This window comes from Camelus ferus, chromosome 9 (assembly GCF_009834535.1).
Source record: "Camelus ferus isolate YT-003-E chromosome 9, BCGSAC_Cfer_1.0, whole genome shotgun sequence".
In the NCBI taxonomy this organism is placed as follows: domain Eukaryota; kingdom Metazoa; phylum Chordata; class Mammalia; order Artiodactyla; family Camelidae; genus Camelus; species Camelus ferus.
The window spans coordinates 77,414,533-77,437,503 of record NC_045704.1 but is presented as its reverse complement, the minus strand read 5'-3'; the positions used below and the strand labels follow the sequence as shown (position 1 = coordinate 77,437,503).

Below are 22,971 nucleotides of genomic sequence, written 5' to 3'. Positions count from 1 at the left end.
TTTAATGATTACTCACTCTATGCTATGCATTTTGCAAAGCACTTTAAGCATTATCTTGCTTGACCCTCCCACCAATCCACCCTACCTCGTCAATCAGTTGACAGATCCTCTAACCTCTACCTTCAGCATGTTTTTCATATCCATGCCTTTCTGTTTATCCCACTGCCGCCATGCCAGTGCAGTCCCTTTGTTAACCTCCTCCTTGACCTCTGTAAAATCCTCTAAACTGGTCTTCTTGCCCCCATCCCTCTGCTCTCAACTTTTGGCCAACCTCAACCTTATTTACTTTATATTCATGCTAATTCACTCTCTGCTAGAAATCCTTCAGAGATTCTCCACTTAGTTGCTAGCTTTCCAACCTTGATTTCTGTCGTACCCCACACTTACTCCACACTCCAGCCACGTGGGCTACTTGCAATTCTCAGGAGCGTTTGCATTTTCCACCTGTGGACTTTTCCTCGGGCTCCTGCCTCTATCCAGAAAGCTCTCTCCCTCCATCTCTGCCCACTGAAACTCTACTGATTATTCCAGAAGCAGGTCAAGTGCCAACTGTTCAAATGTGTTTTCTTTTTCTCCTGTCAATGTCTATATTGCCACTCCTGCATCGTTTACCACACAGTAACCTTATGCCACCATTTTTATGTCATTATTAGTGGACTTACTTTTTCTGCCTACCAATATTTGCAAAGCACCTATGACATGTCAAGGGTACACACTGGCACTTTACATGTAGTATCTAAATTAATTTAATCCTTGCTACAGCCTTGTAAGATAGATGTTACCATCCCCATTTTACAGATCAGGAATCTGAGGCTGGCAGAAGCTAATTAACTTGCTCAAAGTAGCATTCTTATTAAGTGGCAGATTCTTCACTCATTCAACACATTTTATTCCAATCTGTGTCTACTAGATTCCTAAGCCCTAAGGGCCTTTCAATACAGACTGGGAAGTCCCTTTGGGGGCAATTAGCACCAGAGCCTCAGGACAAGACAGATCTGGGGAAGGCAGATTTCTGCCCCTCTCTCTTGATTTAGATTCATTGTGCTATATCGGAAATGCTCCGTGGCTCTCAGCCAGCACTTAGCCAGGGCTAGCACAGGGCAAAAGAAATGATTCAGGAAGACAAACACCACACTTGATGTTTAGTTCCACTGGTGACCCTGATTATTGTAAACCAGTGACAGGAACACCAAGGCCCAGCACACATTTAGCAATCTAGAACTCTCAGCTCCCTCCTTCCGGATTCAGGCCTTCCCCTAAACCTCTCCATTTCCTGATTGGATCCAGGCGGATGCCTCCAATTTCAGAAAACAAGTCAGGAACAGCATTGTTGTCATTAGGGTCAGCCTTGGCCTGATAAGAGTCCGTGCCATTAATACCCAACACAGACTCACAAGAAATTCATATGAAGATTAAGAACAGGGAAGGGCTAGTCTACCCTGAATTGGTTTTTCACCATTTAGGGTGAGAAGCCCCCAAAACTTGTTGGGTCAGTTCACATTGCCAAACTAGGAGTATTATAATAACGGGTTGATTCTCTTCCTCATTGTTTTAGAGTCAAGGGTGTTGAGCGGCTGCTGTTTGCTCAAGGAGAGTGCAAATAGGACTTGCCGACGTCTGTGGTCAAGGAACATGATTGCTAAGCCATTTTCACTCAGGCTTGGGGTGTAGATCTCATGCAGGGTACTTCATCCAGTTCCTCTGGATGGGAAAGGGGGTTAGATAACTCTCATTGTTTCATTTTTCTCTTTCAATCCTCAAAGCAATCTTTTTTGAGCTAGGTGTTACTGAAGTATCCATTCTACAGATCCAAAAATTGAGTGGTAAGTAATAGGCAGGGACTGGAACCCAGGTATGTTGAGTTCCACAGCTTTCCACTGTCCTCAGCTCATGCTCTGTGGCAAGGCCTTTTGCTTAGGCAAGGGTCAGTCATTTAAAAATGACTAAAGGCCAAATTTGTCCACAAGATAGAGTTCTCAAGTATCAGTCTTCTTCTGCCCCTCCTAAGCAAGATGATACAATGTGTTTAATTTCTTAAATGTCTCGTATTTTCCATAATGGACAAAGATCTCAACAAGCAGTTGTAGTTGAACTGTAAGATTCTTACCTTCCACTCGGGAGACTCCCATGTTGGATTCTCAGGCAAGAGGGCTTGCTAGATGGAACTGTTTATCTCGATTGGTTAGACCACAGGCCACCAAGGCCAGTAAGCCACAGTCACTGACAAAATTATCAGTTCCCAGCCATCTTTAAAACAGGTCGTAGAGTGGCTGAGTCGAAATGTGGATGGCTCAGGGCAGATCATCGCTGGGCTGATACAAGTTGCCCAAATTCTCACTGACTGAGGTCACTTGTTCATATACATGAATGAAATCAAATATCTTTATTCACATAAAAATTCTCTCCTCTCCCCCACCCTCTCACTTCTTCATGATCTGTTATATTGTAGGCAGTCTAATGCCTAGAATACCTTCACAATAATGTATTCCCTTGTATTTCCATATGGCATGGGGTTGTTGTTGCTAATCAGTAGTTAACAATGACAACTTATAAAAAATATTTCAGCCTCTCAAAACGTTAGCCAAGTATGACATTTTGGATTAATTGTACAGTGCTAGACTCAATGTATTATAAAGTCTTTCACATTTAACATAGATAACAGAACAACTTTTATTTTGCCTTCCTCCATGCAGTTCTTGTAAACATGTTGCTGCCTCTGCCATATGTTTTTTTAAAAAGTTACTCAGAGCACAACCAATTATTATTTCAATACTATAGAAACTATTTTTTGTACTTTTTCATACCTTTTTTGTATCCCTCCAAAATAATGTTCAAAAGGCATTTTTGGTTCAAAGACATTCACTATCTATTCTCTGAATTATGTTGGCAACATTTCAGAAACACCTTGAAGACGACTCACGATATATGGCAACAAAAGTCCAGAGAAGGAAAGTAGGAATTGGCGGAAAGTGAGATATTACAGAACTCAAATTCTGGTCAAAGGTGGGTCATGCACTGTCAGATACACTAAACAAAGAACACTTGGGGAGGCAAACTATAAAGAGGGTCCACATTTAGCAGCCCACAAGGTAACTGGATGTTTAATACCGAGAGGAGAATGACGAGGGGATCCTTCAGTCCCTCTCCTACACCTTCCACCTTCACACTCCTTTTTTGAAGCCATGATAAAACCACAAGGATTCCTACTTCAATCCATTACTTTCTTTTCACCTTTCAAACTCCTTTCTTACCCCACTTCTCCCTACTTTCCATTTTGCCCCTCTGTACACAACCTTTCACTTTCAACCACCCATCCCAGCTGGGAAACCTCTGTCTTCTTCTCTCATTCCCGAGTCCAGGGACTCGGGTCCCTTCTGGGCTCCTTGGAGCTAGGACCTTTCCCCTGAGCTCAGCAGCCCAAGCTGTGAGGATGATCTATTTGGTGAGTCCTCCAGTGGGTTGGCCTCTCCATGACGCCAGTCTGCTTCTCTTCCACCCCCTCATCCCCCATTCCCAAAGAAACCCAAACTCCGTGGCCTCTGAAACTGTCTGTGGCTGGGCCCCCAGTGTCTCCGCCGGGATCTGAGATTTTTCTGACCAAGTGGGGTCGGGTCGGGGAGGACAGTACCTCTTTGCAGGCGTGAAGCTCCGGTCCCGCTCCTTGAGTCACCTGGAAGACGGTCCCAATCCAGAGCAGCAGCCGCAGAAGCCGGAGTGTGCGCCGCTCAGTTCTCCCCCTGCCTCTGGCAGAGGGATGAAGGCTGTGCCCACGCTCACCCATAGTGTTGCTCTGAGCGAGAGGCAGCAGCGGCTCAGGTGCTGCGGCTGCAGCTACTGCTGGCAGAAGGCGGAAAAAAAAAAGGGGAGGGAGGTTCACAGGGGGAGGATGCAAGGGGCTGGGCTCGCTTCAGTCACCTCCCTGCGGCTACGCCAAGGCCGCCCATCCTTCCTCCTCCCTCCTTCCTCTTCTCCTTCAACCCACGTCGCCTTGGCAACCGCCTCCTCTTTCCCTCCGCGCGGGTGGGGCAGGGACCACGCGCTCCGCTGCCGCTCACCTGCCTGTCGTCATGGCAGCCGCTGCCGCTGGCGCACGCCGCGTGCGAAGGCGCGCGCGCAGGGTCTGCAACTGTCCCAACAGGCGCGCACGGGGCTCGTGTAAAGAACGCGGTGGAAACAACCTCCAAGTCATTACCACCAAATTCGTGTTTTCCACTGCTCTTTCGGGTCATCGGCTACTTATGAACACCTCTAAATTTGCAGATGTGGCGTTCGATAAATACTAATATCGATGGTAAAATGCCGAGCGAGAGGCTGTTAGGAGGGATGAGAGGCCCGCGCAGCCGCACACAACTTTGCACGCGGAGGATCCCGGGTCCCAATGGTTTGGAACGCCCAATTTCAGATCGATGCCCATCTTTCATCGATAGAAAGATGGCTGAGATGCCGTCTCTCCTCCAGAGGCTATATCCTGGAAGACTGGCCCCAGTAGGTGTTACCTACTGCGACAGCCGCTTCTGGAGATCTTACTTGCATCCCGCCAAATCCATCTGTGTCTTTACAAAGCAGCTCTATGCAAAGCCTTGTGTAGTAGAAGCCGAGTTTAGGCAAGGAGGGTTTGCCTTAGCCGGCAATTTTCCAAGCACGACAGCTGGACCCTGCTGTCTCTTGACATTCCCATTCTCTCATAGTTTTGAGAAATCCTTTCGTTAGATGCCAGGGAGAAGGACATTTTGGGGCCACATTTTAGAGCTTCTTTCCTCAACTGAAGTGTTTTGCAGAAGTCCTGTACATGGGAGGCCGGCGTCTTTCACCGCAGGCTCACGAGTGCAAATCCAGGGCTCCCCAGCGGCGCTTTCGCTCTGCGTTTCCAGTAGCTTCTTCCGGAGGGGCCTCCTGCATTGGACCGCCAGGTGGCGCCCTTCTCGGAGGGAATTCACCTCAGTAATAGACGGTGGGGCAGTTGCCTGGCAACTGAAATTGGGCGTTCCAAACAATTGGGACCCGGGATCCAAAGTTGTGTGCGGCTGCGCGGGCCTCTCATCCCTCTCAAGAGCCTCTCGCTCGGCATTTTACCAATGTCTGTCACGCGAGACCCTTTCCAGCACCCTACGTTGGATAACGATGACTCCTACTTGGGAAAACCGCTGGCTTCCAAGGTACTGAGGATTCTTGCGTAGATTCCCAGCAGGGTCGACGGCACCCTTCTTTCTGTCGGTGTGACAGTAACTTAAAGGACTCTGATGAGGACACTGAGTCAGTTTTCTGCCTGCCTCCATGTCCCCACATTCAGGTCTGCCAATGTTTCAGAGGTGCATTTGAGCAGAAGAAAGTAGAGCTTTAGTCCAGAGGAACACCGGGCACTCACAGCTCAAAGCAATGATTGGCATAATGGGACTTACACAGGGCCCAAATTCCTCCAAGCCACCCTCTCCTATTTGGAAAATTGTTCTCTGAAGAGATATGAAATATGGAGTGGGAGCGAATCCTCTAAAAGCCACCAGGGCAGGGTTTATACATCTGTCTTCACGCTGTCTCTGTCTTCCGATTCATGCTGGCATATGTTTGTGTATATATACGTGTTTAAAGATGGTGGCCAGTGATTCGGAAACTTAGATGATCTTTTTTCTGGTAGAAGTAGTTGAAATGTTTGAAGTGATGCAAAATAAGGTGAATTAGATGGTAATTATAGCTTAATAACAAAATCAAAGAGCTCTCTTTTGTTCATTCAACATTTATTATTCACCATATGCCAGACATCTGCTAAACATTGAGGATGTACAGATAAATTAGGTGTAACTCCTATTCTCAGGGAACTCCAGTACAAAAGCCAGCTGACAACAGCAACAGCAAAAGTGCTTGCACAATAACACATGTGTCATGACAGTTATATGTAAGTGTCATGGGAAATGGGAGCTTAAAGGAAAGCTTCCCAGAGCAGGTGAGTTTTGACAACCAAATGTGAGTTAGCTGGACCAGGGGAGGGAGGAGGTGGAATGTGAGTTAGGAGGGAGGAAGCAGGAACTGGACATTCACAGCAAAGGGAGCAGAGGTAGGGAGCAGCAGGTGCATATACATGGAGAGGAGAGTGAGGGTGGCCTCTTGGGGACAAGGGCCCCAAAGTGGCTGAAGTGTTGGTGTGAAATGGAGAAGTGGCGAGGGCGGAAGCTGGAGAAGTGAACTTGTTGGCCTGGGTGTGCTGTGTACACCATGCTAGTGAACTAGGTTTCCATCCTGGAAGCACTGGAGAATCATCTTGGGACATTCAAGTACGGGAGTGATGTACTTGATGGGTGTTGTAAAAAGCACAGGTGGCAGTAGATTGGATAAGAGGTTAGTGGGGACAAGAGGGGTCAGCTAGGAGGCTTGTGCAACAACCTCCAGGAGAAGTAAGGAATCTAAAGCAGTGACACAGGGGATGGCAATAAGATGCAAAAGGCAGGACTGACAGGACTTTGACTGGATATGGACCAAGAGAGGGGATGAGCCTAGGGTAGCTTCTAGGTCTCTGAGGGCTTAATTGATACCATTTACTGAATGAGGCATCCAGGGAAACAAATTTGGGGAGAAAGATGTTGAGATCAATTATGTAGCTGTTGCTTTTGTGGAGTCTGTGGGACATTTACATGGAGATGAATAGTAGGCAACATGGTTGAGAGTTGTGGGTTGAAGACACAATATTCATAAGGTAGTTGAAGCCTGAGGAGGGAATGAGCTCATCCAGTGAAGGTGAGTCAGCAAAGCAGAAACGAAACCCCTGGAGAATAGCACTAAGGGGCAGAGAGAGAAAGAAGAGCTGAGAAAGAAGCTGAGAAGTAACAACCAGAGGCAGGAGGAAAACCAGGAGGAGCTGGACCCACACAGGATGGAGAGAACATTTCATGGAATCAGAGTCGTGGTGCCAGAAACCACAGAGGTCAAATAAGATCGGCTCTGGAAAGGATACACCTGACCTAGCCACAAAGATTATTGGTCACTAGCAGGAGCAGTTTCAGTGGGTGCTTGAGGCACAGGGCAGCCTGCAGTGGGCTGAAGAGTGGGTAGGAATGGGGAGGAAGTGGAAGTAGGAAGTGTTGACTCTTAAAGAAGCGTGGCTCGGTAAGGGAAGGTCATAGAGTGGTATCTAGACAATAAAAAAAGGAATGAGGGAGAGGCTGGGGACGGGGAAGCCAGGATAGTGCAGGTCCTGGGAAAGGCTGGGTTCAGAGAAGAAGGGTTATTCTTGAATAAAAGGGACTTCCCTTTCTCTGAGATGGAAGGAAAAAGGATGTTAAGGTGGCACTCATGCTTGACAGGCTTGAGTTTCTCAGTGAAAGGCAATCTTCCTCTTCTGCTCAGAAAGACGATGAGGCTGACGTAGCCTAGGAATGGGAGGAGAGCTGCCTAGGCTTGCATCATATATATTTGTAGTTTTCTCATTTCATTTTAATCTTTTTTGGTGATAGCATAGTGCCTGGTCCATACTCTTCAATTAATGCCTTGTTGAGCTGAGTCACGCAGCACTTTGTCATACACAGGGAGGGAGAGGGTACCAGCACTGGAAGGTAGAATGAGATTTCTACTAGATTATAGTAGTAGACTGAAATTCAGTCATTGATTCAACCAGTATTTCATTTTAGAACACAACGTTAGGTCACTGTGCTGGGTACTTGGGATACAGTGGTGAACAATACGGCATTGTACGTGTCATGAAGAAATCAGTTTTGCACTTTTTGTATTCATACTTGTGGGGGTTTATTGAGGACTGTATGTCCAATGAATTTTTTGACATTCCTGAAGGCACAATGACCCTTCCTTGCTTACAGAAAAAATGTCCTCACTTGATTCTGTCTCTGATTGCCTCTTGTTGTGTCCTTCCTTCACCCCCACCCCAGTTATAATATTGTGCAGTCCACATGAAGCACCCCTTCCTTTTCAGTCAGACTCCTTTCTGCAGGCTTCCACCACTCCTTCATGTGCATGACCCCAGATCTGTTACTTGTTCTGAGTTCTCCTCCAACAGCTGACACTTCCAGTTTCCTACCTGTTAATGGCATCAGGACGTCTCACCTCTTCTTCAAAGTCAGGACTTCTAAATCTGAGCTCATTATCTTGCCTTTCTGCTCCCGACTCTTCACCCTCTATCCCTCTTCACCCCTTTTCCTGTATTCCTGGCCTATTCCTGTCAGTTCTAAGATTGAACACTTAGGAGGATCAAAAGCCTGGGAGTCTTGCCCCATGTCGTTCTCCCCTTTGTAGGTGTCTGAGATTCAGTTAAAATAGGGTAGAATAAGGGGATGGATGTCACTGAAGCTACCATATCAGCAAGGCCTCCTGTAACCTGTCCTGGGTGTTGTTTCTCTTTTACAGAAACTGCCATATAAGAACCCAACTCACCTTGCTCAACAGCAGGACCCCTGGCATCGGCTCAACTCAACACCTACAATCACCTCCATGAGGCGGGATGCTAATTTTTTTGATCCTGAGGTAACCCAAATTGAAATGCTGTTTCTCTTTACATCCACTTAAGACAAATCAATATTCTTTTTGAAAGGGAGTCTGTCCCTAACTGCTTTAGCATCTTTATCTTGTCCCCAGTCCAAGATCCTATCAAATCTAAAGCCAAATACCAACTTCTCTGGCCTCTGTAACGTCAGAAGGCTTGGGTTTTGCTCCAGTTGATTACTTAGAGTAAATCATTCCGTCACCCGCCTTCTCACTCTTCTCATTATAACCATGAGTGAGGCAAGGCCCATTAAGCCCAAGTCAAGGGCAGTACAGTGACCCTCAAGTCTCCAGGAGAGCCCCTGATGCCTTAGACCTAACCATGAGACAGTTCTGTATGGACAAGAGTTAAGAAGTCATCGTGCACAGTGATTTGGTGTGTAAGGAGTTGGTGGCTCTCAGGCCCAAAAGGTTTGCTCTGCTTTGAGGGAAGAGTAGAGCCCAAAAGAACCCGACTGGAGCGGGTGCAGGGGTGGCAAGTTAACCCTGGGGGGGTTGGCTTCCTCTGTAGATACCCAAGGATGACTTGGATTTCCGCTTATCAGCCTTGTACAACCACTACACGGGGACATTCAAGAACAAAAGTGAGATACTGGTACACCAGGAGACCATCCAGGATACCCATGGGTAAGTGGTGGAGGCAGAGCCTCTCTCCCCCAAGGACAATGCCATCCAATCGCGTAAGTTACACCTCGGGAATAACAATCAATAGGTACTTGTTTGTATAGATTTCTGTATTTTTTACTTCTGTATCTGTAAAACAATTTCTTTTTTTTTAACTTTCTAAAATGAAGAGATCCTCCAAGATTGTGCCCATCTGTATAAGCAAAATCTTTGGTTAATGTCACAGAGGGTTAAAAGGGCCTTTGGCTGCTTTATTTTTGAGGTTGCATGCAACTGTCTTTTCCTCCTTACCTTTCTTCTCGTGATTGATTTCACTCTCCCCTGTTCTTCTCCACACCATCTTCTAGAATCAAGATCCAATTCCCTGGAGAAATTTTACCCCCTCCCCAACTACCCCCCATCACTTCCCGAGCTAACATCAGACACTGGATCAACCCTAAGAAGGAGTCTATCCACAGCATCCAGGGATCCATAGGTAAGGGTTAGAAGACTTGAGGGGCAGGGGGCAGACGATGGTGCAAAAGTTTTTCTAAATGGACCCAGGAATCAGGGAGTTGAGGTGTTGGCCATTAGAGAACACCAGGGATAACTGAGTCTTGGGACAGCAGTGATTCAGTTGACACATATCAGACTATTACCAGGGGACATGCTGCCTATAAAGCTGGGAAATGAATTCAGTTTTTCAGAGCCTCTACCTCAGCTTTAGGTCTAGGGAACAAAAATTTTCAGCAAAAGGCGGAAACCTGGAAGTGGAAGACCTGTAACTCTCTGCTGCCAGTCCTCTATAAACCAGAACCTTCTCCATAGCAGTACCCAGAAATATATGGATGACAACAGGTTCCCAGAAAAGGCAAAGGATCTGAAATTCACAGCCCGCTCCCTCTTCTCTTCTCCAGTGTCCCCTCACACCGCAGCCACCAATGGAGGCTATTCTCGAAAGAATGATGGTGGCTTCTTCTCCACCTAAGTGTTGACAGGCCCCTGGACTCACAAACCATAGTGGAACATCTTGCCACCCACCTCCATTAAATAGACTTGTGTAAGATGAATCCTGGAGTGTCTGTTACCCATGGACTGCTACTTGACTACTCTTAAAATATGGAAGTTTCTCAACTTTTAGAAACTGGTCCTTTGGGCATATTTGCAACTTGGAAAGTCATCTTGATGAAAAGATATGGATTTAGGACAGAATATCACTGTTTTGGGCAGGAGAAAGGTATTCACATTTTGTAAACTGGAGTCATTCCAACCATACAGATATACACCCATTCAACATTTCTTGCAAAACTTTCTGTCTCAGACACTGAGCTAAGTGTTGGGGAAACAAGAATGGACATGGTCCATTCTCTCAATGAGCTTAACACTGTTGTTTTAGTGGCTCTTTGTAGCATTAATATTTATGCTGAGGTCACACTTAAGAGATTTCAGACTTCCCAGATTTAGTCGTCTGTTAGGCTTTAGTTTTCCATGAGGACTCTGTCTCCCTGGTCCTGGCTTCTCATCATTGTTCATTCTTTTAATTCTGCTACTGCCTCCTTGCCTGGGAGTTAATTCTCTTTTCTTTGCCTTGATTTGTGCTGATATACAGCCCGATTCTTAGAAACAGGGCTCAGCAATCTGGTGCTAGGGTCTGAAAGTACCTAAAAACTGATGCATTAATGTAGTTTTTAAAATTATTAAGTCACTCACAGGAATCTTTTGGAATATTGTACTGTAAATTCCCATTTCTAAGTTTGGACAGTATATGCATTGTTGAATAATTCAGGTATGAAAGTGTTTCTTCCTCGTACTCAGGTGCAGGTCCTTAAATACCACCGAGCTATCACAACCGCTCTCCCACGGAGATACTCCAGTATATTTACATAGTGTTTGCTGCTGAGTGCAATATTTTCAGTTCTCATTATTTAGAATGGCTGAAATTGGCAGAGAGGGATGACTCTTAAGAACCATCTCATGCGGATTATTTGATACTTAACATCAAAAAATTTATCATTGCAATCTATGCATGGAGACTTCTAAAAATAAAGATTCCAAGATCTCACTGATAATTCAAATTAAGTAAGTATGGTGCGGATCCCTGGAATCTGAATTCTTAAAAGATGTCCTTCCTAGTTCTCTTATGGATATATACACACATATATAGACATGTGTGTACACCTATATCCCTTCGCGACAGGCCTTAGACCAGGGGCACCAGTGTTGGTACCATAGAGTCATCATGACAAGGCGGGCCTGAACGAAAAAAGGGAGGAGGCTACGGAAGAAAAACTGCAGCGGGGAACAAGGCCTCTGTCCCCTTTCCGCTCCCGCTCCCTCGCGCGGGGCAACGGCTTATTCAATCGCCCGTCAGCACCCCGGGCCCGCCGCCGACCGTGGACACGTTAGCCCCAACGCCACCGGCGGCCCTGGGCCGGGCTCAGATCAGAATCGCCTCGATAATCAGTGGCCCGGGACAAGCCCGGCCTCGTCTATCTGATCAATTCATCACTTCTGAGCGCCGGGCCCCGTTGGACCGGCTCCGGGACCTCGGGGACCGCGGCGTTGCCACCGCCCAAGGGGCCTCGCTGCACAGCGCCCCAAGGAAAGGGCTTCGCAGGAGGGGAGCTTTTCATTTCGGGTCGGCCCGGCGGGGCTGGAGTCACGACCCGATCAAATAAGATCAAGGTGTAGGCCGGAGGAGGGGCGCGGGAGTGGCGCACGCATTCGCCTTGCACGCACCATGCGCGCATTCACACATTCACACGTCCACTCACACACTCGGCCCGCACGCGCCTTCCACGAAACACCCCGATACAATACACACGAACCTCACCCGAGGCCACTCTCCCTCCGGCAGAGGAGCGGAAGGCCTCACCCTCCTTTAAACCCTTCCGCCCGCCCCTCCCCTGCACCGGAGGCTTCTGGGAGGAAACACGAGCACAGGCCCTCTGCGGGTGCGCGCTCTGCTGCCCTCGCGTGGCTCGGAGGGGAACCCAAGGCCCCGGTAAAAGCGGAGCAAATTCCGACGATACTGACCCGTGATTGTCATTTGATCTTTGCGGAGCTGCACATTTATATCCATATCTATAGTTTTTCTTTGACCTTTGATGAAGTTCTGGATATTAGATGATTCAATCTCAAGGTATTTATAGGTAAATAATTCCTTTCCCAGGGAGAAGGCAAATCCTGATCACAACGTCAGCTCCCCCAGGAGCTCCTTCTCGCTTGGGAGAAGGCAAACGTTCACCAAAGGGAAAGGTGAGAATAGATCACTTAAATCCAAGGACTAGGTAGTCACAATATCTGTGAAAAGAGTAAATGTAGGAAGGCATATCCCTGTCCTTACAGAGCTCTTGCTACCCAGAACTTGCTATGGTGGTCATATTGCTGACTCGTCATTTACTTTCATATCCATTAAAACATATCTCAAACTCCAGGATACGTTGGGGGGGGGGCAGCGGGGAGGGGGGAGGAATGATTTTATAAGTAGAGTTAGCTCCTTTCATATCAGACAGCACAATTTTAATGATTCAGTTCCTTCTTTCTCCTTTTTCAATAAAACACTATGTGAAGGAGGAAGATAAACCAGAATAACTTTGTGAAATTATCATTATGAGGTTATCATTTGTACTTGTGCTAGTCCCACCATGCACTTGGAATAAACAAATAGGGGAGAGTATCCATTGTATGTGCCACAGTCCCATTGGCTCAAGGATTTCCTAGGTGTGTGGTTAGCTAACTGATCATCTTATTTGAAGGAAGAAAATCATGGCTGGCAATGGCAGATGATACTTGTATTTTAGTAGCAGTAGTAAGTAAAATGTGTCAGGGAGTGTTATCTACATTATTTCCTACACCTCAAAATGTATTCATATATATGTGCTTATATATACCAGTTCCCTCAAAAGGGAAAGCTGTACCTTCATAGATTCTGAACTGTATCATACATTTCAGTGGCCATCACAAGGAGTTAATAGGACTGACAGTATTCAGTAATGTAAACTACAAAGTTGTACTATGGACAGAACCCAAAGGAGTATTGAACAAAGTTCAATAATTCAGCATGTATTTGACCAACTAAATGAAGAAAAATGGTAGGGAAAGTAATTTTATTTTCAAGGATTTGTGCAGACAATGGTGAATAAAAAATTTTTATTTCAACTATAAAAAGCTGACTTCATTCCACCTCAGTATAAGGGTTTATGGTGATGCCAGTTTGAATCTGAGGCAATATTGCTATCCCATTCTTCCACACCTAAAAGACTCCCTTAGAGGAACAACTTCCTACAATTTTCAGTTAAAAATATACGACACATCAATCAAAGTAATGAGTTAAATAGGTTTCTGCTTATCTGCTCACATAAAGTCGACATGAAGTAAGCTGTGTGTTTGTTTCTTGCTGTAAATTACCTTTACTTCGTGTACTTTTTGGTACATTCTGGCAAGAAAACATCTCAAATATAACAGTTCAAGAGTTTAGGTCAAGCTGACCCACCCAGGAGGCTGTAAAAATTGACTTGAACAAACTAGAACTGTGCAATGGGACGAGTTTAAAATATGAAACAGCTCTAAGTACCAAGCTTAGAGATAGTAGCCCTATTAGAAAACAAAAGTCATTAAAGCTACAAAATAACAAGTGCAAAACATGCTGAACCTGTATTTCCAGGGAGTGACATTCCCACTGGCCAACAGGTTCCAAACTCACACCTACAAGGTGTAACTCTTCCTTCTGTTCCACTAGCTTTCCTTTCTCTCATGTGAAAGATCCTCAGAAATGACAACGCACAACATATCAATCATTGACATTTACCTTGTGGACCAATTCCTGTAGTGATAACAGCCACAACTCCCAGCTGATCAGACATGTAGTGTTTATTTGATGACTTTCTATACTTCTAGGAACCCTCAAAGCACTAAATTGCATATTTCAGAACCTAAACTTCCTAGCAGCTTTTGTTCTTTTGGAATAAAACAAAAGCCAATTTACTACCACAAAGGGGTCAACCACAGCTAACTTGTCCACAAATTTTACTTTAGTGAGCAATTCAACTGGTAGACCTCTGTCTATGCTTGCTTTTTACAATAATTTAATTTTAGACCAACTCTTTTTTTTTTTTTAAATAGAGAAATTCTGTACTTCATAAATGCAACAGTTAGTCCTTCTGCAGATATGAGTAGGAGGAAATGGATAAGTCTTCCCTTCAAATGTTGAATCATCTAAAATTATTTGCTCAGGAGTTACCATACTCCATGGAAAAGTCCAACAACCTCAATTGCAAACCTCTGTTTTCCTCTACTTTAGAAGAACCCTCATTTCATTCATGGATTCTATGAACTGTCCAAACATGTCTATGCATGGTCAGCAACTTCTCTCATTCATTCTAATTTCTCATGTTCTTATAATTTCCAAGAAACAGCTATAGAATACTGCAATATTAAGAAAAAATTAAGAGTGGGCCAAGAAACACAACTAAAAATTCCCATAATAACCCAGATTTAAACAAAGAATAAGTTTGTATCTTGAAAAACATGACAAAACTTCCATCTAACATCACAATAAATTCTAGATGACTTTACTAGTATACAAATTAATATACTAGATTTGTTTATTTTTTTCTACCCTAACAGCAAATATATTAAACAATTATTTCTTCAATAGTTTCTCTTTCCCCTAGTGGTGGCATTTAAAACAGTAACAGTATTGAGCACTCACTAATTTAGAAAGTATTTTAAAAGCTTTAGGAGTAGCAACAGTTTCCATATACCATTTGATGGAGTGAAGTTTCCTTTAGGGAATACTGGTGAACAGAACAATGTTTCTTGTCTACGTTACTCCTTTCTGGTCTCATCACAGAAAGATAATTTCCAAATTTTATTCAGGCCCAGATTCTCTTGGCAAAACTCCTGAGCTACCAGCACACAACCATAGCTGTTTCATCTGTTCTCTTTTTTGCAGTGAGGATCATGCGTCTCTCTTATGTCCCCAGATGGGTATATGAAAGACAAATTTTCAGAGCCAAGAAGTTTCTTGGCATTGTATAACGCCTATTTCCCACCCTGCCCCTCCCCCCAGCCCCCTGCAATTTCCCAAATCCAAATCAAACTGTTAAAAAAAAGTCAAGTCTTGAAAATTCTTTCTCCTTCCAAGAAGTTTGACCACAGCCTATGTCCTTCCCTAATGAGCTTCAGTTTGAAAAGATCTGATGAGGGACTGAAGAACAAAATAGATGACAGATTTTTAAGCAGGAGACAAGTAATCGTATCACTGAGGGGTGTAATTTATCTGGATGTTAGATGCTCTCTGCTGAGGACTGATTTACACACAGGTCAAAGGAAGTTGGCTTTTTGGAGTCCCCTGAAGCATAATGTTTGTAACCATGAGGAATTTTCCCCACATATCGTAGGGACAGATGCTGTGGTGTCATCCTGGGGACTTTGATGATTTTAGCTGAGCTCTCCTACGCTGGGCCCAGGCCCCGACAGGTTCTTCACCCTCATCCCCCTGGTTGGCAGTTGGTGAAATGGATGCTTTAGGATTCATTTTATAAACAGGACGTAAAAGGCCATTACAACACAGGCGATTGCCACAGCAGCATGCAGCCTGGTTCCAATCACAGCAGCTAGCAAGAAAAAATAAAGAGAAAAGAAATCACACCCTGCCCTTCATATAAGTCCTGGCTTTCAAGGTGATATTTTGAAATTTATAGTCAGAGAGGAAGAGACCCATCAAGGGTCTCAAGAACACACCCAGGAATGTATTTAAATACTACCCTTAGGCCCTAGGTTCTAGGTGAATATACTGTTTGTTTATATTTCGTCCTATTTTGAAAAAAGATTTAGGTAAGTAGGATTCCAGATGAAGATGCCCAAAATAAAAAGTAAAAAAGCTTTTTAGTTAATAAAATCAAAACTTAAAAGCAGCTCCAATATATTCTTTCCAAAAATTCAGAAAAAATTTTCGTTGGAAAATATTCCTCCCAACAATTCCAATCCAGCCTGAAATTCTTTCATTCATGTACTTTTACTCTGTGGAGAATATGAATGTTAACGTGGAGCTCAAATAAACAATTATGTAAAAGTGGAACCAAGCACAATCCCAGCCTACCTGACCCCCATTCTGAAGCACCTCGCTGTCCAGAGATGGCAATCTCTCCCTGAACAGATATCTTACCTTTGTAAAACACACCCCAAACTCCCTTCTTCTCTGATAGCAGCCAGGTTTTGAGACGAGGTACTTTCTTGAAGTAGGCACAGGTGCAGACAAAGAGCAAACCAAACACGAGAATCCCATCCAAGGAGTACACTGTTACAGAAAGAGATGAAAACCTTTGGTGTGGATCTAGCTTGGGACAGGTGATCTCACTGGAGAACAGAGTGTGATATAACAGCAAGATGGTAACAGTGCCAGCCTTTGACAACAGGGAGCCAAGGTCCTGGGACTAGCAAGGTTAGCTTATTGTTCCTCAAATCATTTGCAGTCATCTCCCTTACAAAAATTTCACTGCCCCATCCTTTCCCTTTTCAAGAACTATAAATTCTGAGAAGAATGTGTCTGTTTGTGTGGAATCAACCTCCTAGGAATGGCCAGTGTTGGCAACAGGTTGAGAGAGGCATAAGAATCCTTGGAGCCTGAGCTGAGAGAATTAAACAAGTTCTTATTATAAATCACTCATGTGATACAGAAGAGCTAGATATTTAGCCAAGTCTCTCAGACGTGCATCTGGTGGTGAAGAATATGTTAAGGCAAAAGTAAAGTTTAATGGAAATTGCAAGAGTTAGAATCCATATGACTACAATTTTCCTATGCTTATCTTACACTTCATGCATGATGTTCTATTTACAAACCAAATTTCTGCCACAGTAACAGATTCTTTTTTTAAAAAAAAAGTATCCGAGGCTTCGACATAGTGGGTCAATTGGGGGAAAAACAGCTTTTAACAATGATATTTTTTACATATGTAAACTGAGCTATTTTCTTATAATCACAGTGAATCACCCAAGTGCAAAAAAATAAATAAATAAATAAACAAAAGGGGATGGGTGACTAAAATCTATTCAGTAAATATTATGTGTCCAATTGCTCCCTTATTTCTTGGTTCAGATGATTGACTTCTTCCTCTGGGTGATGTCCCTTCTTGTACTGTGTCTAGTAACCTCAGACTTCTGACCATCCAAGAAGCCCCAAAAGGATATTTTTACAAAACCAGCATCTGCCAATTCTGAACCACTCTATCTCCCTCTCTCCCTGCAGTAAGCCTATCTCCCAGCGAGGTGTCACACAGGAAAGGGTCCAGTAAATTAATACATACACTTAATACATACACTTAGTTTTTATGATGAACAATACCTTTACGTGCTAGTCTTTTTCTCCCATAAGTTTCTGCAAAGCCAAAAGTCGTAAGGAGGTGAAATCTGAATCTTCAGTGCCAGGCTTATGGAGAAGGTACTTTTGAGAAATGCTTTCCTGTGCCCCTCAAATCATACTGCCCAAGAAGAATTGTCATCTTCTTTCCTGTAAGATGGACTCTAAAAACCCTGTTTCCTCACAAAGGCCCTGTTTCCTGCCCTTCCCCGTAATTCCGAAATCATGCCTATAAAGTGTTTGAAGAGGTCTGGAAAATTAGGTCAGATAAACAGGGTGGCAATTGCCACATCATCTGTAGAAGTGGCAGTATCTTAAACCAACCCTTGCGACACTAGCCACGGTCTCCAGATGGGATCGCCCAGGCAAGACTTGATAATCAAATTAAGAGAAAGCTTTCCGTCGTTTTAACAAAACAAGAACTTTTTTAAGGGTCTGAATTCACCCCTCGAAAGTGTGGGGCTTGAAATCCTTTGTGATTTTTTGGTCCTCCCAACAAGCCTACTATCCAAAAGTATGAGAACGCAGAGGGCTGTGAGGAGGAGCCTCACTTTCCCCCCGTGCTAAAATAAAGCAATAGTTCAACCCGGACTGGCCTCTCGAAGTGGCTTGTAAGGGCCAGAACGAACTTCTAGGAGGCAAGAAGGGAAAACACAGGGTAGGGACCAAAGACTCGGGTGGGCACAAGAGGCACTGGGGTTCCAGATGGGCACAGGACGGGGGATCCTGCGGAGGAGTATAGGGAACAGGAGTTGGGGCACCGAGAGGCCAAGGAGGGGACTTGGGTGGGAGGGGGCGGGGAGAACAGCCACGTAAGTCCCGGCTCCGCCCTCAACGTTTCCCCTTGTCCTGCACTCCCATCGTCCAATCTGGGAATTGGCTCTCACCGTTCGTCATGGCGACTGGGCCTGGGCCTGGACAGGGGGTCCGGGGGCACCGGTGGTAGCGGCGAAGTCGGGGTAACCCAGCTACCGCTTGACACTTCCCGATCCGGGCCGAGGCGACGGGGCAGGAGCCGTAGACGCAGGCGCAAGGGCAGAGAGGCGAGCGCTGAACGCAAATCAGAAGTGACTAGCAGATTGCCGAGCTAGGGAGCCTGCGTCGGGGGAGCTCGCGTGAATACAGGCGGGTAAGAAGAGCGCGATCCATGAGGCTTCTTGCGTGGCCATGGTAACCAAGTCCCGTTTGAGTGCCCCTGTAGAGTTAGTGCTGGGACGTATCCTAACCTGCTCGCGTCGTTGTGTTTGAAAAGGTAAAGGCGTGCAGTTTTACACTTTACGCTGTGGCAGATGCTCTGTGTGTGCGTTTTGGTGTGTCTGTAAGCTGCAGCCCACCTACAACGGAAAGGTCTCCGTCTGCAGCTTTCATTTAAAAGAACCCGGACTGCAGGGGTTAAGAGGCGGCACCCGCGGCCTCCGGACTGCCCTTGCTGCGCGGCTCGCTCTTACTCCTTAGGGAAATCTGGATAGTTAGGCTGCGTCTGAACTTTCAAATGAAATTAGGAACATTATAACAAACAAGTCTCATATTTCATATGCTAAAGCTTCACGTTGTCGGGAAACGTTCAGAGAATTGCCTGTTTGTATAGATTTTTCTTTAAACTATTAGGATTGTCTCGAATATCTCCTGTGTTTAGTTAATGCTGGGATCACCTCGGCCACTTTGACCCGGAATCGGCGACATCGAGACAGCCCTTCTCACAACACTTCCACAACTTGACGAAAGATATCGTCAGTTTAATGGTAGGGGCAGGGTGGAGGAGACATAGCCACAGATCCCGTTTTACACATTGAAATCTTTAATTGCACACAACTCGACCAGCTGCCTTATTAGAGTGCGGGCGAAAGTGCAACTGAGTTCTCCGAGGCTGAAATAAGGTTACTAGTCCGCAGTTGTTGTCAAGGTCCTAAAGGGACCCTCTATCCCTCTTGCTACAGTGCCATCTGCTGGCTACAGCCGGCTTGGTTACGCAGAAGAACAGCTACCAAATAAAACTGGAGTGGAGAAGCCAGCCAAAAAAAAAAAAAAAAAAAAAAAAAAAAAAAAAAAAAAAAAAAAACAACTCCGACGCAGGACAGGCTCCTTGCGGAAATATTCATAAATGCAGAAACAAACAAAAAACAATAAAAACTAAGGAAGCAGTAGAGGACAAAATAAGACAAAGCAAATAAATGCGTGCACGTACATAGACAAATCCTCCTGCCGGAAAAAACTGCTAAGGACAGAAATCACAGCTGAAAAATTTGTCTCCTTACTAGTTCAAAGGATAGCGCTAGTCCACAATATCCTACTGTTTCTTCTTTTTCCTTGTGTCTGTCTTTCTTCTTCCTGCTCTTCCCACTCTAACATTTATTTCCTTCCTTTTTCCCACCACCATATTTTTTCTTTCCCAGGTTTTAAAAGGTATTTTACCTTTTTTATTAAATAAAGTGAATCTCAGCAGATTTTTACTTCAAAATTAGTTGTACCAAGAATTTCATATTTTTAAAAATTCTATTCTGTTTTCTCCCTATAAAATTGGGTTATAATGGTTGCTCCTTTCTAGGGTTGTTGAAGGATTAAATGAATTACTATTTACAACAATGGCTGGCATGAAGTAAGTTCTCCAACAAATGTTACCTTTTAGTGTTGTTGTTCATTTATTTAAAAAATATTTACTAGTGTCTACTATGTGCTGGGCACTTTGCCAAGTTTTCAGAAATAGAGGAAAAAACGAGTCCCTGCCCTCAGGGAACAAACTATATTGGGGAAGATAGATGAATAAACACATTTTAGTAGAGCACAGGCATTGTGTGTGTAAAGACATTATCTTTGATCTTCACAACTGTTTTGCAGAATATTTTTCCAGTGAGCAATCTGAGCTCAAAGAAGGCAAAAGGGTGAGATCACAGAGCTAGTCTGTCTGACTTCAAAGCTCCCTTCCCCTGTTATCACACTGCCTCAAATTAGGATGCTGTCCACTGATACCGATCTTTGATGATTTTGTTCTAAGCATCAGTGTTTCTGTCATCCCGAAAAGCCCCATAGCCTCACACCAAAGCCTGGGTCACTGGCTCTTGCAGCCCAAAAGCAAGGAATCAATAGAGCCCCACAGCCTGGAGACTCAGTTCAGACAGTCCTTCCTCAGTTCATTTCAGCCTCCACTGGAGGACGGGCAGTTGTTGCCAAACGCCTGTCAGTCAAGAACAGTGGCCTGTTTGTTAGGCTTGTTGCAGTCCCTGTGGTGAACGCTCATCAGTCACGGGGACCATGACTATGGCATTCTGGTTTAACCAAAGAGTAAGTTCACTCCCAGAGGCACAGCTTGCAACAATAGCTTCATTTGAATCACAACATATTTGAAAAGGGATGTCAAAGAGGCATTAATTTATGCTACAAATATTTGTTCCGGGACCCCTAAGTCTAAGGAATGTGCTAGCCTTTGGGAGCTCAAAGGTGAATGAGAAACACACTACGTATAGGAGACAAGCTGTGTGTATAAGTAATCAGAAAATACAGTAGAAAGAAGTGTTGCAGGAAAATGAAAACTAAGTGCTGTGGGAGTGTAAGTATGTGCTTTCAGCTGGAGAGCTCAGGGAAAACTGGATGGAGGGGCAGACATTTTAGCTGGGCCCAGAAGTCATGTAGCATTTCAATAGAAAAGAAAGGTATTGAAGTGGGAAAGAGCAGTGTAATCAAAGGCTTGAAGATGGGAAAGTACAAGATAAGTTTGGGGCGCAGCACAGTCTTCCCTTCCTCCTTCACTGCCTAACTCCATTCATCTCTCAGGCCTCAGCTCAGACTGTTGCCGGTAGATGTAACTCGTTTCCAGGTTCTTGTCCCATCCCAGAAAGAATTCAGAGATGAGACACAGTAGTTAAAAAAAGTAAAGTGAGGATTTATTAAGGGATGGATAGTACATTCTCAAGCAGAGAGGGAATAGGCTCAGGTGAGCAGCTGTCCCGAGTGTTATTCATCAAGTTGGTTACATAGGGTGTAAAAATGAATGGGCAGAATATACATTGGGGAGGGAAAGATCTGGGGTCGTATTCCCAGATTTTCATCCCAACTCTAGCTTCCCAAAGGGAGGAGGGATTTTTGTCCTTATTTAGTCTAGATCGTAAGTGTCATGGCATTGGTGCATGATGGGTACTTTAATCTGCAAGGCTAATTTTATTGTAATGAGGGCACAATGAGCAAAAGGTTACATTTGGACACTGGAAATTCCTGCCTTTTCTCATCTTCCTCGTTGGCCTCCAGGCTGCTTATCACCCCCAAAGTTGTGACCACTTATCAGTCTAGAGGTTCCTGCTTTTCCTTCTCTGCCCAGGGACCCCTGGTGCTTACATGATGTATACTTTCCTGTATTTGGCCCGTGTCTCTCCTTTCTGCCCAATTCCTGCCATTTGGCCCGCTTTCTCTGTTTGTATCTAGCTATCTGCCCGCTGTAACAAAACCTCATTTGCTGAAGGTGAGACAGGAAGGGGGCAGGGCACAGCCATTCAAGGAGTGCCACAGCAATTAACATCAAAATGGTGAAAGATTCAACTCCAAGTAGGCCTTGAGCCTCAGGATGATGAGAGATTTAACTTCTAGTAGATTTTGGGCTTCATTATATGCCCACTGTAATATATTCACATGGTAAGTAACATGCCCACAGGGACCATGGCAGTCCCGTGGCTAGCCACAAAAGGTCCAAGAGTGGGAAATGGCCAACTTCCTGGGAATACCAGCCCCTTCCCCTAAGACTGGTCCTTCCACTTATTAGCATATGAAGCCACCAAGCCCATAAAAACCAGCAACACGGCGTCTTGGCGCCTCGCAGCCGCCTCTCTCTCGCTGTCTTCGGAGACAGCCCACATTCTGTCTATGGAATGTGTACCTACTTTTAATCTGAGCACCCAACCCCCACACCTTGTGGCATTTCTCTTGCCTTTCAGTGTATCTCTCTGAATAAATCTACCTTCACTCAACTGTGGCTCGCTCTTGAATTCTTTCCTATGCTAAGCCAAGGACCCATGAGACAGGAGGGAAGGGAGCAGGGCACAGCAACTCAAGGAATGACAGCAACAAAAATGGTGGAAGATTCACCTCCTAGTTGGCCTTGAGGATTAAGAGGTTTAACTTCTAGTAGATCTTGAGCTTCATTATATGCTCATCGTAACAGTGTGATCAAATAACATGCCCGCGGGCATCATGGCAGCCCCAAGGCTAACTGCAAAAGGCCAAAGAATGGGCAGTGGCCCAATCCCTGGGAATCCCAGCCCCTTCCCCAGGGCAGTTGGATTGATCCCACCTGTAGGCATGTGAAGCTACTGAGACCATAAAAAGTGACAACACAACGCCTAGTGGCCCTTTGCGCTCTCTCTACCCTTTGGAGATGGCCCGCACTCTATGGAGTGTGTACTAACATTTACTTTAGACTGAGCATCCAATTCCCACACCTGTTTCCTTGCCTTTCTCTTGCCTTACACTCTATGCAGTATGTATTTCTCTAAATAAATCTACCTTAACTCAACGGTGGCTTGCACTTGAATTCTTTCCTG

At 44.9% G+C, this 22,971-nt stretch overlaps 3 protein-coding genes and 1 non-coding gene across 5 annotated transcripts in view; 1 reads left to right on the top strand and 3 right to left on the bottom strand.

Annotated features, from left to right (window-relative positions):
* Positions 1 to 3,837, bottom strand: part of KIAA1324 (KIAA1324 ortholog) — a 61,312-nt gene extending 57,475 nt beyond the window's left edge. The window contains exon 1 of the mRNA XM_006179938.3: positions 3,629 to 3,837. Within this exon, the coding sequence (XP_006180000.2) occupies positions 3,629 to 3,781 (153 nt within the window). The 5' untranslated portion in view covers positions 3,782 to 3,837. The remainder of the gene's footprint in view (positions 1 to 3,628) is intronic.
* Positions 3,838 to 5,019: 1,182 nt separating this feature from the next.
* C9H1orf194 (chromosome 9 C1orf194 homolog) lies at positions 5,020 to 10,154 on the top strand. The gene is made up of 5 exons (XM_006179967.2): positions 5,020 to 5,156; positions 8,347 to 8,463; positions 8,993 to 9,108; positions 9,453 to 9,580; positions 10,002 to 10,154. The coding sequence occupies exons 1-5, from the start codon at positions 5,076 to 5,078 to the stop codon at positions 10,070 to 10,072; spliced, it is 513 nt and encodes a 170-aa protein (XP_006180029.1). The 5' UTR covers positions 5,020 to 5,075; the 3' UTR covers positions 10,073 to 10,154.
* A 1,367-nt stretch (positions 10,155 to 11,521) lies between these two features.
* On the bottom strand, positions 11,522 to 11,943 carry LOC116666153. The gene has a single exon (XR_004323001.1).
* Positions 11,944 to 13,219: 1,276 nt separating this feature from the next.
* TMEM167B (transmembrane protein 167B) lies at positions 13,220 to 18,498 on the bottom strand. Of its 2 annotated transcripts, none has more exons than XM_032487248.1 (3): positions 18,334 to 18,498; positions 16,195 to 16,387; positions 13,220 to 15,704 (listed from the first exon to the last, which is right to left on the bottom strand). In XM_032487248.1, the coding sequence occupies exons 1-3, from the start codon at positions 18,341 to 18,343 to the stop codon at positions 15,506 to 15,508; spliced, it is 402 nt and encodes a 133-aa protein (XP_032343139.1). In that variant the 5' UTR covers positions 18,344 to 18,498; the 3' UTR covers positions 13,220 to 15,505. The 2 variants fall into 2 exon arrangements, with proteins under 2 accessions (XP_032343139.1, XP_006179999.1); XM_006179937.3 differs by having other exon boundaries at positions 16,256 to 16,387; positions 18,334 to 18,491.
* Positions 18,499 to 22,971: the final 4,473 nt, after the last annotated feature.

Coding starts and splice junctions, on each gene's coding strand:
- C9H1orf194 (XM_006179967.2), top strand. CDS start 5,076: ATGTCTGTCACGCGAGACCCTTTCCAGCACCCTACGTTGGATAACGAT. Junction 8,464..8,992: donor CTAATTTTTTTGATCCTGAG/GTAACCCAAATT, acceptor CTTCCTCTGTAG/ATACCCAAGGATGACTTGGA. Junction 9,581..10,001: donor CAGCATCCAGGGATCCATAG/GTAAGGGTTAGA, acceptor TCTCTTCTCCAG/TGTCCCCTCACACCGCAGCC.
- TMEM167B (XM_032487248.1), bottom strand. Junction 15,705..16,194: donor CGAGGTGCTTCAGAATGGGG/GTCAGGTAGGCT, acceptor TTTTCTTGCTAG/CTGCTGTGATTGGAACCAGG.